Source organism: Talpa europaea (assembly GCF_964194135.1).
Source record: "Talpa europaea genome assembly, chromosome: 4".
NCBI classification, from domain to species: Eukaryota; Metazoa; Chordata; class Mammalia; order Eulipotyphla; family Talpidae; genus Talpa; species Talpa europaea.
The window spans coordinates 27,769,324-27,789,055 of NC_140070.1; the positions used below are offsets into that span (position 1 = coordinate 27,769,324).

The 19,732-nt window shown below is 39.6% G+C and overlaps 1 protein-coding gene across 2 annotated transcripts; it reads left to right on the forward strand.

Annotated features, from left to right (window-relative positions):
• Positions 1-1,073: 1,073 nt before the first annotated feature.
• On the forward strand, positions 1,074-19,253 carry MFSD1 (major facilitator superfamily domain containing 1; the record flags this gene model as incomplete). Of its 2 annotated transcripts, none has more annotated exons than XM_084232177.1 (13): positions 1,074-1,122; positions 3,900-3,942; positions 4,302-4,369; positions 5,949-6,057; positions 9,166-9,268; positions 12,049-12,147; positions 12,829-12,940; positions 13,832-13,888; positions 14,565-14,721; positions 15,829-15,926; positions 16,519-16,631; positions 18,317-18,364; positions 19,192-19,253. In XM_084232177.1, exons 1-13 carry the CDS (start codon positions 1,085-1,087, stop codon positions 19,251-19,253), a joined length of 1,107 nt encoding a protein of 368 aa, XP_084088303.1. In that variant the 5' UTR covers positions 1,074-1,084. The 2 variants fall into 2 exon arrangements, with proteins under 2 accessions (XP_084088303.1, XP_084088302.1); XM_084232176.1 differs by lacking the exon at positions 1,074-1,122 and adding an exon at positions 2,058-2,170.
• Positions 19,254-19,732: the final 479 nt, after the last annotated feature.

Genomic DNA, 19,732 nt, shown 5'->3' on the forward strand with positions numbered 1-19,732 from the left:
TCTCACCTCCCCGCCCTCCCGTCCTCCCCGCGACCACGTGAGCGCGCCCACCCGGCCCCGCCCACCGCGCGGTCACGTGATCGGGTCTACGCGCGGCGTCTGCGTCACGTGGGCGGATCAGTCACGTGACTGGCGTTTCAGGGGCTCCCTTCGCGGAGCCGTCCTAGGTCTCGGAGCTGCAGCTGCTGGAACGTCTGGGTGCCCGACCGAATGGAGGAGGAGGAGGAAGCGCGCGCGCTGCTGGCGGGCGGAGGCGCCCCCGAGGCTCCCGCGGCCCCCGCGGCGCTGCCGGCGCTCTGTGATCCCCGCCGCTTGGCGCACCGGCTGGTGGTGCTGCTGCTGATGTGCTTCCTCGGCTTTGGTGAGCCCCGGGGCAGGGTGGAGGGGCGGTCCCACCTTCTCTCCGAGACCCAAGACCCCCTCGGTTCCCCCCGGGGTCCCCTTCTTTATCCTCTGACCTTTCTAACTGAACCGGTGAGCGTCCCAAAGGTGGGGTCTGGGTACTGCTCCAGACGGGCTTTGTCCCCACCCCTCAGTTCCGACAAATCCCGGAGGCTGCAACCCGCTCCTGGGGCCAGGGGTGTGAGGCGCTCTCCTTATCAGGGCACCTCTCGGGACTTTTAACTAAACCCGTCCCCCATGACACACTTTTTGCCCCTTCTTGTCTGGGAAAACGTTCGAGTCTTGATGGCTTCTTTGAGGGGCTGTGTTGCCTCCTCCGTCCCCTCTGCCTGTGCAGCGTTCACACCGGGTTGAGAATGAAATGATAGACGTAAAACATGATGCAAGCAAAATGGAAGATTAATTGATTAGCCTCTTCATCTAAGTTCCCAATATTTGCTGTATATGCACTTTGATAATTTGTAAATGAGTTGGCATGTTTTTCTTTGGTCATTTGGCTACAACTTAGAAGATATTGATGGACAAGGAAGTCCAGAAAAGTTTCCAGTGTCAGTCTTCTGGCCCCTAATAGGAACAGTTAAAAATCACTTGATAATAATTGTAACTTGAAAATTTTATATATTCTATAAAACTATTATTACTTACAAAATATTTACTCTTTTTCTAGGCAGCTATTTTTGCTATGATAATCCTGCTGCTCTTCAGACTCAGGTTAAGCAGGTAAGTTGATTTTTCACCTTTGTTTCTTTCATCAGCTTTAGAGCAGCTGTAGTTGTTGAGAGCATCAGTTTTGAGGTTGGTAGTCTGCAGAGTTAGCCAGTGAATGCATTTTCACATTCATCACCACCACATCCCAGTACTGCAAGGAGTGTTCCTGAGTTGGAATGAGTGACCCCAGAGAATTTATTTTTAGCACTTGGGACTTGACACTGTTTCACACCTGAGATAAATAATTATGGGTTAGTTCCATAATATTGCCAAAAAAGTATTAACAGATTTTTCTTTACATTTCACTTTCCCATTGTGTAATCATTTTGAATGGCAGATGATTTTGGTAAGATAGCCTTTTGCCTTCTTAAATGAGGACTGACAAATACGGTGTTATTTTGTTTTTAAAACATGGGTACTAATTGTTCATGTCAGTATTTTGAGGCTGGTCTTGTAAATATTTTTTGATATTTATAATTTCTTGTGTATTTAGATAATTTTTCACCATTGGACAAGAGAAATGCATACACTGGCCCTTTTAGAATGGCCATATTTTAAAATGAATGAAAAGGAAAGAAAGTAGGAAGAAGTGGGGGGCAAGGTAGGGATAGGTGAAGATGATCCTTTTCCAAGTGGGGAGCGCTCCTGTGTAGTTAGTGCAGGAGGAATAAGAAAAAATAGCTGATGTAGGCAGAGGTGCTATCCATAGTGGGGAATCTGATTAATCCTGAACTCCATGGAACCTCTAAAATGACAAGAAGTTCCCAGTTGTATCTAGATGTGACCATTTTTCTGGCACAGCGACCACAGCTGTCATGAAATTCTTAAAATAGTTAGTGACTGCAAATTATTAAGTAACTCCTGACCTGCATATTTGAACGAATGTTTTGGTTTGTTATTAAACTTAACTGTTTGGAAAAAAATAGTTTTATTTTCTTTCCATATAGGATATGCAGGTGAATACCACGAAATTCATGCTGCTGTATGCCTGGTATTCTTGGCCCAATGTAGTTTTGTGTTTCTTTGGTGGCTTTTTGATAGACCGAGTGTTTGGAATACGGTAAGCTTGAAGAAAAAATCTTATCTATGGGTAAAATCTGATAGGAAAATAAAGAACTGGATTAAGGTTTTTCTGAATAATTTTGTGTATTGAATATGATTTGTCTTAGGGTTTTTTTTTTAAAGCTTTTTTTTTTAATCTCTGGAATTGGCTTTTGAAACTTGGTTGAAATTTTAGTTACGGTGGGGGTTAGTAAATGCTTATTATGGACTAAGATAACTCATCTATCTGAAGGTATATTACGTCCTTATTTGGGATCAGACAAACCAGGGTCTGAATCCTATTGAAAACACTTGTTCAATTTCTGAGCTGCTTGTAGTTTCCTGAGCTTCAATTTCTTCATTCGCCAGTGTGGGTACTGCCACATTGTCCTGCCATGTAAGGTGATGATGAGGGTTGAGAGGTGAATGTGCAGTATTGGGTATATATGTCATCTCCTAGCCCCAGGGAGATTTTCTCTTTCTGCCTTTCTTTGGACATCAGACTTTTTGTGACCGCTTCTGTTCCATGCAGAGGAGGGAATGACTATTAGCTTTGTCAGTCTGCCTCCTTAGAATTGTGCGCATGTTGCTAATGGAGACTTTAAGAAGGATACAGAGTGGGAATTTTTTCAGAAGGCGGAGGGCAAAGTAATGCATGGTTCTCCAACTATATCTGGTGGAAAAGGGCTGAAAAATTAAGATTTGACTTGGGGACTAACTTTAAAAAATTTCAAAGTGTATCAAGGAGGAATTGGATTTATTTTGCTTGTTCTAAAGGGATAGCATTAGCATAAAACTTCAGGGAGGCAGATTCCACTTAATATGATGAAGACTCTACTTGGTCAGATTGACAGGAGGGGTCATTAAGTGCTTGGAATGTGGTGAGTTTTCCACTGCTGACAAACTTTGAGTAGTATGTGCTGTGGCTTTTTCACAGGGATTTGAATTGGATTCCGTTTTTGAAAGTATTTTACTCAGCTAACTTATAAGGACTCTTCTGATACTGGCATTTTATTACTCAAGGGAAACATTAGTTAGATATTCAGACTACAGTGTTGGAGTAAGCAGATTTGTAATTGTATTAACAAGGTTGATATTTGTCTTTTTAAAAGTAGTTTTTAGTTATCAAGCATTATAACTACTGAAAAGTGCTTAATATGGAATTCTTTGAAATCAATACTAGACTCTTTATAGAAAAGTTATAAAGAATTTCTATTATTAAATAGGAACCCTGAGAACTTCTTGAATATTACATAATGTGCTTGGTTTCAGAGATGATAATGGCTTAAACTCACATATGCTGTCACTCAAACCTTGGAATCCTCAGAAATCTAGAGGATTTATTTCTTTAACTGAATATATTTGACATATACCCTTGTATAAATTTGAGGTGTACAGCATGTTAATTTGATGCATTTGTATATTGTAATGTGATTACTATTGTAGTGCTAACTAGCACCTCTATCATATTACATAATTTTCTTTTTAGTGGTTGGAATAAATAAGTTGTAGCCCATTGACCAGTTTGATAATATGGTACAACATTGTTGTCCCAGAGTCTAGACTACAGTATTGTTCAGCCTCGGCCAGCTGCTAACCTCAGAGGCTGACCAGACCTCACTTTTCTTTCCTTGGAGGCAATGCAAAGGGGTCAAAGAAAATGGAAGGGAATTACTACTGAAGAACTTGTTGAAGTATTTTAACTCATACCCTTTTCTCCGCATCTCCCTTTTCTCTCTCTCTAACAGATGGGGCACCATTATTTTTAGCTGCTTTGTTTGCATTGGACAGGTAAGAAAGGCCAAAATATCTGTTGATTATATGATAGCAACTTTTGAATTCTTGTTAATTCACCGATAGAGATGTGTTTAATGAATGATTGCCTTAACTAAGCAGGGTCCACAGATGTCCATGTGGCATAATGCAAAGTCCATTTCAGCCTAAAGATATATGAACATTAAAACTCTCAAAAAATAACATAATCTGAATTAACATAACAACATAAAGCCTATTAACTAGCTTATCAAGTTTCAAATTTCCCAGATTGACTGAGGATATTAAAAACACTGTAGAAGTTGTGATTCATTACTTATTTCTCAAGTGTCTTGAATTCAATTTTTCATTGATTTTATGTATATTCTGCATTATAGGTTATTTTTGCTCTTGGTGGAATATTTAATGCTTTTTGGCTGATGGAGTTTGGAAGGTTTGTGTTTGGGTAAGTATTATGTCATTTCATTTATCCTGGTATATTATTTAGTGTTCCTATGTTAATTTATTACAGATTTACTAAAATGTATTGGGGATTTTTGGGAATTGCTTTGAATCCTTGAAATATAATTACGTAAATGTAAAACTGTTGCTTTAGCAGTAATTTCATGTGGTCATTGTTAACTCTGTATCGAATTTGGATATTAAATAATTCTTCAGAAATAGCATTATTTCTAGGTGCTTGCTTTTCTGTTGTATTGAAGACTATGATTTAAATCTCATTTAGACACGTATGGACCATTCATTTCTACACTGGTGATTCATGAATGTTTTGCCTGTTTCCTAGTGGGTCAGATACAGGCTCTTTTGAATCCTGTGAAGAGGTTTAAATGAGAAAATACCAGTAGACTGACCAGTCTTCTTGAATTTCATTTTCTGTTCAGTAAATCTATTCTTAGTCCAGTCTTGGGCTTTCTGTCCGAGGAACTCAGATGACATGCCTCATTCAATCTGTAAATTAAAAGTAGAACATATTGCAGCCTTTTCACAGGTGCCAGAAACAGGTAGACACGTGATAACCTCCCCAAAAATACTCTTAGTGAGGGGGAAGGAAACCAAAAATGTGTATAAAAATATGAAAGGGATTCAGAAGTGGAAGTGTGGTCAGATGTGGCCTCGTGGATAAGGTGGGCCTTGACAGCAGTACAGGATTTGGATTGGGAGAAGAGCGGGAAAATATTTTTGCCTAGGACAGAGTAGTGAGGAGGGCCCTGTGTCAGGACACAGGTGGGGAAGCTCCTGAGGACTTGGCCTGGAAGGGGACTGGTCAATATATAGACCCAAAAGAAGGAAAGTACAACCCAGAAACAGGAGAATGTCAAATATAGAAGTTAATTGGGCTGAAAAGTGTTGAATATTTGTGTTTTCACAAAGTCTAGCCTACTATCCATACATGAATTTTTTTATACAATGTGAATGCCGTCGTGGTAATCCAGGCTCTCTTTATTGCCCATGTTGGTGGTTATCTCCTCCTATCACCTTTCCCCAGCACTCAGCAGTAAAGAACAGCCAGTTCACTGTGTTCATGGACCAGAAATTTGGACAGGATGCAACATGGTGTCTTGTCTGTGCTAGCAATGTCTGGAGCCTTAGTTGGGGGCTGGGGTCGTGGAAAGCTCCTTGGCTGTTGCTTGACTGCCACTGGGCCCAGATGCTTGAAGACTTGTGCTCCCAGCTGGAACGCATGAGTGTGGCCTCTGTGGCTTGCTTTCTCACAGCTTGGTGAACTCCGGGAACTTGAACATTTCCTAAGGTATCCCTGGGCTCCAAATTTGAGCGTTGGCATTTTGTGACCCAGTCTTGGGATCTCACACAGCTCACAAGCTCACGTCCACTCTATTTTATTTGCTGTGCTCACAAGCTCATGTCAACTCTGTTCTATTTGCCAAAGCCCACCTAGATTCAGGGAGAAGATATAAACATCCTCTCCACCCCATTTTGAAAAGAGGGTGTGTCAGAATTTTAAACCTGCATTGCTATCTGGTATTTCTTTAAAAGCTGTGTCTTTTTCCTTTTCTCATTTATAGGATTGGTGGAGAGTCATTAGCAGTTGCCCAGAACACATACGCTGTGAGTTGGTTTAAAGGCAAAGAACTGAACCTGGTGTTTGGACTCCAGCTTAGCATGGCTAGAATTGTAAGTGTCACAAACCTAATGAAGGCAAATAGGAAGCAAAAGGATGACATGTGTTTGTGAATTATGCGTGAGGTGTTGATTTTTTTTAAAGATTTATTTTATTTATTTATGCATACAAGAGCTGGGGTGTAGGCTAGAGTTGTGGTGGGGGAGAGTGAGAGGATTCCCCAGAGACAGAGTGGGGAGCTGAATAGGCAGACTGACTGAAATACACTGCTGAGGGGAGCAGCGAGTCAGGAGAGGTCTGCGGCACCATGTAGCTCCCTGGCTGGGGATCAAACTCATGTTGCAGTGACTACTGATACCTTCATAGTGCTGAGACTTAACCCCTGGCGCCACCAGGGAAGTCCATGAGATGTTGATTTTTAACCTATTTTCTGTACACCACAGTATAGCATTTATCTTACTTTAATTAAGGCATGTCTAACCTTATTTCACTTAAACAGTTGTCTGTGACAGTGAATTGAGCATTCATTAGTTCAGGGAGTCTGTGCACTGGGAGGCTTTCACAGGCTTTATAAGCAGATTTCTTCCCCGTGTCCACCATGCCCGCTATGTGGGTCTCCACGTGTGGTTCTCAGGCTGTGTGCAGGCTGGTGGTGTATTGTGTTCAGGTGCTCATCTGCTCTTAACTTTCTGAGGCTCACCCTCACACAGAGATGAAATCTGCCTTCACAAGTACCTTTTACCACTTGTCTCGACCCTTGGCCCCTAGTTAATGTTTGCTCCACTGCTGTGTGCAAGTGCTTGGCTTGTGGAGGCAGTGCTTGCGTTCTTGGTCAGACATGCTCACTTCTGTTGTTGGCTGCACCAAATGGCGTGGTAGTTGACTTCCTGGCCCTGGTGCTCGCTCATGCTTCTTGGGACTTAGCGTAGGGACTGGTCCTCCTCTGAGCATTTGGAACATGGAGGTATCCTGGTGTTTCAGGTTTGATTTGATAGAAAGTTCTCCAAAGAATCACACCATACATTTATTAATACAACCTTTAAGGGGTTTCCACAGTCCCATTAGGTTCTTCCTCATAAACTTCTCTAAAGAGAGGGTTTTTTAAAAAAAAAATCCTTGCTATTAAAAAGTATAGGTTCTGAGAGTAATAGGTGGCATGAAATTGCTTATAAAATTCTTAGGGAAGAAGAAACCCAATAAAAAAGTTTTTAATGTATTTAGCTTTTGAAATGTATAACACATACACGTCCCAGCAGACATCTGCAGTTCTGTACACCTAGATTCCTTCTAGTCTGTCACTACTCTAAGTAGTCCTGTCACGTAGCAAGTCTGTGAAACGTATCTGTATGTCTGTTCCTTACTCTTGGTTGCTGGGAGTGCAATCACTGAGTTAGAGGATTTCTTGAGACTGTTGAAATGTTTTTCCACAAGTCTTCTCAGGTGTTTGCATTCCTGTGACGGGATGTGAAAGGCTCGTTTTTATTATTGTTTTGATAGTATAGACTGTTATTTAAAAAAGTTACTCTATCAGTTTGGGAGAAAGCACCTCAACATTACTTTAATTTTAATTCTTTGATAACTTGTGTGGTTTCCCATGTTTTCTACGTTCAGCTTACAACAGCGTCTTGAATGACTTCATGGTGTGTCTTGGGCTGGTGAAATGTGTCATGACTGTTCGTGGATCTCATTATCCCATTTCTCAAAGAACAGCACTTTTCAGTGATCTGTCATGGGTACCAGTGACTTGTGTCTTCTAACCTATGAAGGTGGCCGTGCCCCAGGACTTGGTGTTGGGGCAAAGGTTCTCTTTTCTTTGACTCTCATCTCCTTGATGATCTTGTCTAGTTTTGCGACTTTAGATAGCATTTTTTGCTCCTGAATTTGTCACTTTTACTGTACTTCTGAATTCAGTTGATTGTGTAACTTGCTCCCTGACATTTCATCTTGGGTGTCTGGTAGGCACAGCAGCCCTACGTGCCAAAACCCAGGTCTGGGTATTCCACCTGCTGCCCCCAAACTAGCTCAGCTGCGGATTTTTCATTCTCAGCTATGGGCAGCTTTGCTTTTCCAGTTAATCAGGTAAAACCTTTGTTGTCATCCTCAACTCCTCTTTCCTTCTCTCCCCCTTGTTTTCCATTAGTAAGTCTCATTATCTTTGCCATCAGAACGCATCCATATTCTGACTACATCTTGCTACACCTGCTGCTGTCCACCCTAGACTAAGACCTGTCATCCTTGCAGTGGCCCCAACCTGTGTTTTTTCTTCTTTCTGCCTTTGTTCCCACTTAGAGTCTGTGTGAATGTAGCAGCCAATGCCAGCATATTCAAACTGAAGAGGATAGTAAGTACCATTTCTCTCTTCAACAGCCAGTGACTCCTTTCTCCCTTTCTTTTCGGAAGTCCTCTATCCCCTGCCCTCCTCGTCATTCCTTGTGCACACTGGGCAGCCTCCCACTTGGGACCTGTGCACTGGCTGTTCCTTTTATCTGGAATGCTTTTCCCCCAGATATGCTCACAGCTGACTAGCTTCCAATGTTCCAGAGTCACACTCTTAGACCTCCACACCCAATGTTATACTCCTTTGCTCTCCTTTATTTTGCTCCTGATTTTTAAGCACTTGCTTCTTTAATATTTTAAATGTTTCACCTCTTTTCCCCCTCTACAATGTATGCTCTGTGGGAGCTGAACCTTTTTCTGTTCTTTATTGTTTTCCCAATACCTGGAATAGTAGCTGGCATGTCACCAGGGCTTAGTAGTTGCTAAGTCAATTCAGGATATTATGTACTATAACTTTTATTGTCTTAAGGATATTTAATGGATGAATTTTCTTTTCAGATGTCAACACTAGGAAAAGCTGTGCTTTTTCTGAGCTAGTATATCTTTGTGTTAGGTACTCTGTGAATTTGGTAACTCATTGTATTTCATTTTTGCTTTGACTAAAGCTGTAAACATACTGTTATTTTGTAGACTAGTGTTTTCTACAGATTGGCATTGTTTTATATAGTAACTTTGTTTTTCCTTGCAGTATATGTTTTTTTAAATTATCTCTTGTTTAATCTGTATCCTAATATACCTATTTTCTAAACCTCCTCAAATTTATTTTTTTCTTTTAACAAGGCAGAAATATAAATGAAAATTCCATTTTTTTCCTTCTCTTTCAGGGAAGTACAGTGAACATGAACCTCATGGGATGGCTGTATTCAAAGATTGAATCTTTGATGGGGTCTGCTGGTCACACGACCCTTGGGGTCACCCTTATGATCGGTTAGTCCTGATGTCCTACATTTGTCTCTCTGAAAGCTTGTCATAGGAAGTACTGTGGCAGAGAGGAATGAGCACTGGAATCTGGATTGACAACTTTAGTTACAGTTTTCCCTACACAGACCCTTAGTTTATTTGGCCTAACTAGAAATACCACATTATTCACTGTTCTAATTTCCGCTTTCTTAAGGTGGAGGTTTTTGTCCTGCCTTGTCTACTTCAGCATTGTTCTAATAAGCAAATGACATTGTATATGTGAACATTTGAGAACAGTTAGCAAAGTGAAAATAGCTGAAGGAGAATTGTCTTCTTTTGATTAAATTTAGTTTGTATGCTTAGACACCTTTGATTTTATAGAAATCAGGTGACCTTATTGGTTGAAAATCCACTAAGTTGGAGTCAGGAACCTAGCTTCTAGTCTTGGCTCTTGCTACTACTGTCATTGTGGACATGGAAGTTAGCCCCTGCCTCTCAGTTTTCTGTAAAATTCCTGGTGTTTGAGCAAAATCGGGTAGTTCCCCCGGCCCCAAGTTGTCCTAGTTGGAACTCCATCTGCTGGTTGCTGGGTGGTCACTGTGCTTTTTTCCCGAGCAGTGGGTTTCTCTAACTGAGCCCCACATGGTGGAGGGGGGGTCTGCCTGAGAGCCCTAGACTCCTGTGAGATGGTTGGTGAATGTTCTGTGCTGCCTACTTCTGCCTGGTAAAGGGGAGACAGTGAAAAGTTGACCCTAAACAGGCAACTTAAATCTGTAGTCGTCTTACTCTTCTCCCTTCCCCTTTAGTTCTTTGCTTCACTTAGAGAACCTCTTTTTTACTCTCACATCCACTTCAGTGTTCCTTCTACTTCCCTCACCATGGAGAATTTGAGAATTTGAATACATTTTGGAGTCAGAAAAGACCTGTGTCATCAGAAGTCAACACTTCTTATTTCACAGATGGGGAAATTGAAGCCCAAGATGATGTCCAACCAAGTTCATTCAGCTTGTTAGTGCCAAGAGTAGAACCCATGTCTTCTGGCTCTCAGTGGCTTTTCAACAGGACCATATTATGTCAGCCAGTTAAAGATTTGTTCATTTTACTAAGTGTCTTTCAGAAGTTCTTGAAATGTAAACTGTATTCATGCTTTATCCTGATTTGTTTTAATGATATGAGAGCAGCAGTAGTCAGTAGTGTTGATATGCAAAGGAGAGAGCAGAGTGGGCTATGGGGGATGGGGTGTGCCCTTTGGGCTGCTGGAGTGGAGGAGCCAAGGGTTATAGGCTTCGGGAAGGAATCAAGGAAAATGAGTGATCACAGAATTGAAATTTTCTTTGTAGTTAGTTCCCCCTGGCATCCATCAACAGTTGGTGCTTAGACTGAATTAAGAAATTAGGACTGATTTGCTGTTGGTCATCAGCTCTTCTCCGTCTCTTCTGCTATACCAGGCTAGTGAGTGTGTTCCCTCTACACTCCCGCCTTCTCTTGGGAAATAGTGTGGTGACATGACCACTGTTGTTGAGTGCTCGCCTTAGTCCACTCCCCCACCCCCACGTACTGGGCCTGATTAGTAATCATAGGCTTTCCTCACACGTGGCCCAGAAGCCATCCTCTTCAGTGCTACATTTCTTTTTTTTTTTAATGGATTGAGTCAGTTTCTATAACAGAAACATTCCCTATAACTGTTTAATTCCTTTAAAAAGTGAATTTTCAGATGGAAATTAATAAATATCTTCTAAGATAAATGAAATAACATATCCCTCAATATCTGGGGTAATTTGATCTGACAACAAAAATAAGTATATTGACATCAGGTATATAAATCAATGCCTGTATCCTTTATTTCTTTTGTGTGAATAGTTTATAGGTCTAAATCCCCTCTGAGAAGATAAAGTTGTTATTTTGATGATATAGTAACTTTGTTTTATTATTATTTTTTTATTAATTTAAAATTTTTTTTTTATATTGTTCATTTTTAAACAATATTTGCTTCCCCCCACCTCCTCGGGTGTAGTCCCCATGGAATTTCCTTCCCCAGTGCACCATCACCTCAGTCCCCTGTGCTCCTTTCTCCCTCCCTCTGATCCCTCTCCCTCCTCATCCCTTGCAGTATGTCTTTGATTTATAATTACCTGTTTTTGCTTTGTTGTGTCCTTATAGCAGTAAGAATGGCACATGTTAAAAAAAAACTAGCAATAACAAATGTTGGCGGGGATGTGGTGAAAAAGGAACTCTCCTGCCCTGCTAGTTGGAGTGCAAACTGGTCCAGCCACTATGGAAAGCTGTCTGGAGATTCCTCAACCTGCTAAAAATGGAGCTACCATATGGCCCGGCAATTCCACTACTAGGAATCTACCCAAAGGACACAAAAACATTGATTTAAAAGAGCACCTGTACACCTATGTTTATTGCAGCACTATTTACAATAGGTAAAACCTGGAAACAACCCAAAAGCCCAAAATAGATGCCTGGATCAAGAAGATGTGGCATATATACACAATGGAATATTATTCAGCAATCAAAAAAGATAAACTCATGCCATTTGCAGCAACATGAATGGAGCTAGAAGGAATTATGCTCAGTGAAACAAGCCAGAAGGAAAAAGAAAAATATTGGTTGGTTTCATTTATAGGAGGAATATAGGGGAACCAAATAAGACATGAGTGTAAGAAATAATAATAGAACAAAACACAACAAAGCAAAAACAGTGCTACATTTCTGCTATTGATGTGACCTGACCTGTCACCTTTTAGGATCCTGCAGTCTGGTTCTCTTTGTAAAAATCTCTTTTTTTTTTTTTTTTTCAGGGGGTATAACCTGTATTCTTTCACTGATCTGTGCCTTGGCCCTTGCTTACTTGGATCAGAGGGCAGAAAGAATTCTTCATAAAGAACAAGGAAAAACAGGTAAATCTAAATAAAGGAAAATGGGACTTTGGAGGAATTGATCTTTTTGAGATAATTTACAATGAGATAAGCTCCTAGTGCAGTGTGTTAAACCCAGTGAGGCTTTAATACAGCTTTTTAATCTTTTATTTCCAATTTTATCTACACTGGTTTGTATTTTTGGTACTTTTCCCCCTAAGTATCTTTTTTAAAATTTTGGTGTAGAAGAACTGAGGTGTAGGCCAGGGTGCAGGGTGAGGTGGGGGGGTTGTGCTGAGGGGATTCACCAAAGACAGAGTGGATAGCAGAACAAGTGGATTTACTGAAATACACTGCTAAGGGGAAGCAGTGGGTGAGGCAGGAGAGGACTGCTGTGCCATATATGGGTTAGTTCCCTGGCTGGGGATCGAACTAAGGCTATAGCAGTAAGACTTAGCCCCTTGGCCACCAAAATTTATATTCTTGTTTATACTTTGTATTTGCAAAATGGTGTGAGTCTCTGGAGGGAGCAAGAAGGTAGGTTCCACTTTTAGGTTTTATTTTTTCTAAAGTCTTTTTAAAGTATCCCAGAAAATCTAGTCCAGTAATTTACTGAGAAAAAGCATTTTTAAAACTGAATTGCAAAGTTCAGTTACATGATAAGAAGAGAAACAATTTTGACTTAGGTGTGCAAATTTATTGACAGCCTTTCCCTTTTCTCAGGTGAAGTTATTAAGTTAACAGATGTGAAGGACTTCTCCTTGCCCCTCTGGCTCATATTCCTCATCTGTGTCTGCTATTATGTTGCTGTTTTCCCTTTTATTGGGCTCGGGAAGTGAGTATTCTTTAGCATTCCTTTTTTGTTGGTTTAATTATGAGAATTCAATTTCATAAATGTAGTTTTTTAAGTTGTAAGTCTTGCTTATGTAGCTGTAGATTGGATTGTGCACAGGAGATGTTTAACCTCTTGGCATACTACTGATTTTCACAGTTTAAGGTTTAGTTAGTATTGGTTTAATACTCCCGTTATTCTTTTGAAGAAATACCTCAGTACAGTTTTCGATTCGTAATACTGATTGATTGTAATTTTTGATTTTGGATTAATACTTTTATTCCCTCTCTGTTCCTGGGTTGGGAGACCTCTTATTGAGGACAGAGGCAATGTACTGGCTCCTGGTGACCTGGCACATCTTCATTTGCTAGGTTTATAATTTGTTAGACTCAAATTCAGGGTTCAAATAAAATCTTTATCTTCTATCCCTCTCCCCTTTTTCTATCAGTAGCCACTCAAACAGAGCAGCGTGTGGTCTGTTTGTGGGCTGTGCCTCATGAAAACCTTTAAATTCAGGTTGTTGTGAATAACTTGAGACAAAAATTTTATGTAGCAAAGAACCTACCCAGCACTGCTTTTAAGGACAAGCAGTAGTTCTAATTTCCTGGAGTAGTACATTTTTCTGAAAAAATATGTATACTTTTGTTGTATATGTAAAATGGGAAAACAAGTAGGCATTAGCATGTTTTACTTAATTAGTGGAATATATACACAAACAGTAAAGTTTTGGCTGGTGGCTTGAAGATGAATCTCAAATAAGATAGGACTTATTTGAAAAGGGGAAGATTATTTTTATTCAAAGAAGGGAAGATTATTTTTATTCAGCTTTGTTTTACCTTTGATTTTGAAAAATAGGGCAATTCTGTCTAAAGTGTTTATCTCTTTTTATTTTAGAGTTTTCTTTATAGAGAAATTTGGATTTTCTTCCCAGGCAGCAAGTGCAATTAACAGGTATTTCATGAATTCTGTCAGTGCTTATTGCTTGTATAGTGTGAGTCTTTAATTATAACCAAATGTAATAAGAGACAAAGATGTATGTGACTTTGTGAAACCAGAGTGTGAAACTAAGACTATAATGGGACTTGAATCCTGAGTGGCTTTTTTTTTTTGCTTTTATGGAAAATCAAGAAGTCTTGGGCTGCTGTATATATTTCTGTTTTTGATGACTATTTTAGATGAATGTGAAATGAGCTAGAATTTGTTTTCTAATCTAATGGCTTTAAGAACTTCATCAGGGGCCTCCCTGGTGGCGCAGCGGTTGAGCGCTGGGTTGTGAAGCTGCCCGCAGCCTCTGCAGCTCTGGTTCGATCCCTGGCTGCTCCCCAGCCACCGGAGGAGGGTCCCGCATGGCGCGCAGACCTCTCCTGCTGCCCGCTGCTCCCCTCAGCAGTGTACTTCGGTCCTTCTGCCTGCTCTGCTCCCCGCTCTGGCTCTGGTGAATTCTCTCACCCTCCCGCGCTTCTGACTGTACCCAGTGCTTGTATAAATAAATAAATAAATAAATAAGCAAATGAATAAATCTTTAAAAAAAAAAAAAACTGAATACTTAAAAAAAAAAAAGAACTTCATCAGATTTTTGCCTATAACCTTGATGCATTTCATCAAATATTTTGTGTTCTCTGGGCAGTGTCGTATATGTCATATCAGCTCCCATGTCCCCAGTATTTGGACTCCTGGTGGATAAAACAGGAAAGAACATCATCTGGGTCCTGTGCGCTGTGGCTGCCACGCTTGCGTCCCACATCATGCTGGCGATGACGTTGTGGAACCCGTGGATTGCCATGGTAACACCGCCTGTAATTCAGGGGCTCAGGGCTTCAGGAGGACTCTGTAAAGTGCAGCCCTCTGATGGTGGTGCTTGTGACAGAGGGGAAAACATGGGCTTGATTTCAGTTTCCATGAAATAACTATTTTTAAGGTGTAAATATTAATTATTAACATGTTAGGTATTTTAAATTGTATTTGCCTTGTTTAGACAGGGTAATAACTTTAGTGCTAACGTAGCGTTTAAAATAAAATTGTCTTATTAAAGCCTAATTGTCTTTGATTCATGGTAGGTCAAAAAGTGATAGTTAATTCATCAAGTTTTCTTGCTGGTCTTCAAATGTTATTTTTAAGAACACAGATTGAAGCGCTGCATTTCTTAACCTGTTAGTAAAGGAACATCTTAGATATTTGTGTACTTGGTGAGAATCCTGTAGGATAGATTCTAGAGTAGAAATGCTATAGCTGAGGCTTTGCACATTTAATGTCTTGCTAGGTATTGGGAAACTCCTCCAATAATTTTCTACCACTTTATAGGTTCACCAATAATAATGAATGTTTCCTTTTTGCCGTTATCATTATTGGAAATCGGCATTATTTTAATCTTTGCCAGTCTGATAGATAGCAGTGATCTTAACTTATAAGGTTTATTTTTTAGTGAAGAAAAAGTCAGCTTTAGGCGATGTTTACCAGCCAGTGGTGGTTATGGGTTATATCCCTCTTTGTTTGGTGTTGGTGACCCAGAGGTAAGATGATGTTTGCTATAGGTGTGATACTGTCTTGATTGCTTAATTCAAAATTCCTAGTAAATACTTGAGTGTTAGTTAGCCTGAAACATTGATGAAACTTTCTTTGCAAGTTAGCTTTGTTTTCTCTATCCTGGACTCAGCCAGTTACATAGAATAAACTCTATAAATGGTTCGGACAGTGTGAGTACGTTTTGTCACTAGATCCTATTAGAGAGGGACATGATTTTTTGTGTGTTGAGTGTGAGTTTCAGCATAATTGCAATCAAATCTGCCTGAGTATTCCACATTAACTGTTATGTTACTCTTGCTATAGTCTACATCTAAGGAAAACTTCCTGGCTAATAGAAGACTTAACTATTTCCACACTACCTCCTGTAGAGTCTCCTGGGAGTCTCCTATTCATTGCTTGCCTGTGCCTTGTGGCCAATGGTGGCGTTTGTTGTTCCTGAACATCAGCTGGGAACTGCATATGGCTTGTAAGTGTTTGCATAGAGGATGTACATTGTCTTTCTGTGCTCTGCAAACTTAATTATTACCTGAAACTGCAGGTCTCCTGGATCTTGTCATCCCATGCTTCTGGGTCAGCGCTGAAAAGTCTGTCCCATAACTGGGAAATAACTAGAAAAGTCATTTAATCTATCTATTATGCTATTTTGGTAACAAAAAGTAGTCCAAATCTCCACCAGAAAACTGGAGTTCTAAGGTTCGCTGATACTGTCGTCCCACTATCCAATTATTTGAGGGCTTCTCAGTGAGAGTGGAGGTTCTGGCCCAGAAGGTGAAAGGGGGAGCCACACTTGTGGTTGATACTCACCTTGCCCTGTATTTCTGTCACTGGGCAGTTGAGCTAATACTGCATTGCATAAGAGTAGCGTCTTTTAACATTATCTACCTTACCAGAAAGGCCAGTACCATTAAACAGTCATGAGATAAATACCAAATCTAATCAGGTTGAAAGCATCTTTTTACACTAAAAGTATAAAAAAGTATATGGTTTATGGATATTTTTACAGTGAATTTTTTGTATTTGAAGAGATTTGAAAGTTAAATGTGTTATATTCCTTATAGCATGCAGTCCATTCAGAATCTTGGGTTGGCAATTATTTCCATCATTGCTGGCATGATACTGGATACCCGGGGATATTTATTTTTAGAAGTTTTCTTCATTGCCTGTGTTTCTTGTAAGTATGACAGAGGGGAAAACATGGGCTTAGTTTCTTGTAATATGTAGTAGAATATAATCTTATTTATACTTTGGGGTTTTTCTCGTTAGTTTCTCTGACTCTTTTAAATCAAATTCCTAGAATGTATTTGTCATATTTACCTAATTCTTAGGAGTTTCCTGTCCTAAAAGGCAGCAATATAACTGCTTTATATTTTGTTTTAGATAATTATGGTTTTTAGAAAGCATTTTCCCTTTTAAAGTAGAACTATTTGAAGTGTCTTGAGTTATGTCCCTTAATGTGGATATGGACATCAGTGTGATTTGGGTGTGAGTGCTCATGATTTATTACCCAGCTTTAAATTGCTTTTATTCTGTTACTATTTAATATTTACCTGTAATGGTTCGTTGGTTAAAATAGGAAGCATTAGGAGATTGGAGATACTGCTCATCAATCGTGTTCATCTGAAAGAAATCCTCACATAACATACTAGGATGTCTTTTAAATTTCAATAATGTGTTTAAAATAACAAACCCCAGGGCCTCACCGGTGGCGCAGTGGTTGAGCGTTGGGTTGCGAAGCTGCCCGCAGCCTCTGCGGCGCCGGTTCGATCCCCGGCTGCTCCCGGTCATCGGAGAAGGGTCCCACATGGCGCGTAGACCTCTTCTGCCACCTGCTGCTCCCCTCAGCAGTGTACTTCGGTCCTTCTGCCTGCTCTGCTCCCCACTCTGGCTCTGGTGAATTCTCTCACCCTCCCGTGCTTCTGACTGTACCCAGAGCATGTATAAACAAAGCAAACAAACAAATAAAATAAATAAATAAAACATGCCTCTATTAAAAAAAAAATCTTAAAAAAAAAATAAAATAACAAACCCCATTGGTGATTTTATCAGATATCATTTTCATTTATAGGTGATAAAGAATGTTTGTACTTGAAATGTGGTATTTACAGATAATTGCTTATGAATAATCTAAGTGGATTTTATTACCTCATAATTTTAGAAATAAGCACATCAGATTTTAAAAAGTGAGTCACATAATTATTCAGAATATCAGTCATGAAAGTATTTTTGTCTGTTCTTAATGCTGCATCAGTGTGGTTTATTTCAGTGTGCAGTTTTGTATGTATTTGGTTCTCAAACTAAGTACCATGCCATTTGAAAGTGTTTCTGTTGCTCTATTAATTTAAAATTAATGAAGTGTGCCTCAGTAGTGAAGGTAAAAAGATGAACACTTACATTCTGAGGTCTCACTGACTTGGGGGATTCTGGAAATCTAATGACCACAATCTAATGTTAAGATAATTTGTGCAGAGGATATAAAATCCCCAAAAGGTTACTTCTGTTGGACTTTCCGTGTAATGAGGCAGTCCAGAGACTGGCAGGAGTTTTGAGAAGAGCTGGGAAGGGATAGCACTTAGAAAGGAACAGGACAGTGGGACAAGGGTGACTGTGGTTGGGGTTCTGCTTTTCCGGTGGGGAGGTCTCAGCTTCCCTGTTATGGCCCTGCCATTCCTGGGCGCAGATAGCTCATGGAGAAAATGGCGTATAACTTATTTTTAGTGCTTTTGGGAAATAATGTGAATAGCATTTTTATTTTTAAATTCCAGTTAATTCCAATCTGAGTTTACTTTGTAATTATAATAATGTAGGAATCATTGAGCAAAAGTGCAATTTTTTTAAATACCTTTTTTTCATTTCTAGTGTCACTTTTATCTGTGGTCTTACTCTATTGGGTGAATCGTGCCCAAGGTAAGTACAGGCTCTGATATTTTCTTCTTAAACCCGTTTCATCATCTTGTTGAACAGTCTGCATGCTTATTTGGAGGCCAGTGCTTTAGGTCATGCATTTAATGACCTCCGTTAATAGCATGGAAGCACGTTTCATAATGAAACATAATTGTGCATTTTGGATATCCTGATTTACTTAAATTTTTGTTATGTTCTTTTTGGCCAGTTCAATTTAAATTTTGCAACATAAAATTTTGTATATTATTTTTATATTAGCATAAAACACTATGGCATTTAAAAAATAATTGAAAGCCTTTCATGTATTATTACTTTATGTTAAAAAATTAATTTGTAACTGCAGGTTATGCTTCAAAGTTGAAAGTGTTGGCATAGATGAGAAAATGCAGATTTTCTCTTTTGCTAATAAATACTGGCCACAGTTACTTGTGCTATTTTCTTAGTTTTTTCAATATGGTTTTAATGCTACCCTTATTAATTTTTCTAACTGGCTTGCACCTAAAAGGTTGTTATATAGTTGGGAGACTGTAATACACATGCTGTTTAAATTTTTAGGTCATTTCTCATAGTTTCTCTTAATTTTCAGTTACTGTATATTAATACAACATTCCGATTAATAAAACCTAAAACACTACATTAAAAAAACACTGCTAAAGTTAAGGAGTGATTATTTCTATCTTATAAGGAGTCTCATATTCTAAAGGATTCATAAAAAAACACTTAAGTCACTTGAGAAGATACCAGGAGAGAAACTATGTCTTTCTGATCTTCCATAGCCTTTTCTGTTAATAGTTATATTGAAAAGATTTCTGTACTTATTTGTGTTTTAGGTGGGAACCTAAATTATTCTGCAAAACAAAGGGAAGAAGTAAAACTTTCCCATACTGAGTAAGTATTGAAAGAGAAAAAAGTTGTTTTTATTTTGAAAATCATAAGCATTAGCATTTCTTTTCAAATGTTTTTGACTTGGGCTTTTAAGAAATTAGTTGGTCTTCCCTGGTGGCACAGGGGGTTAAAGTCTCAGTGCTAAAAAGCTGTTGTTAGTCACTGCAGCATGAGTTCGATCCCCTGCCAGGGAGCTAACCCACATGGCGCAGCAGACCTCTCCTGTCTCTCCCACTGCTCCCCTCAGCAGTGTATTTCAGTCATTCTGCCTGTTCTGTTCCTCACTCTGGCTCTGGTAAATCCTCTCACCCTCTCCCTCCGCTCCCCACCTCTGGCCTACACCCCAGCTCTTGTATGCATAATTAAATAAAATAAATCTTTAAGAAAAAATTAGTCTATTGGGTTTTGAGAGCTAGTGCTTATCACTGGAATTGCTTTAACAAAATTCTTTTTTCAGAAAATTAAAAAAGTGGATATTAAGGGTCA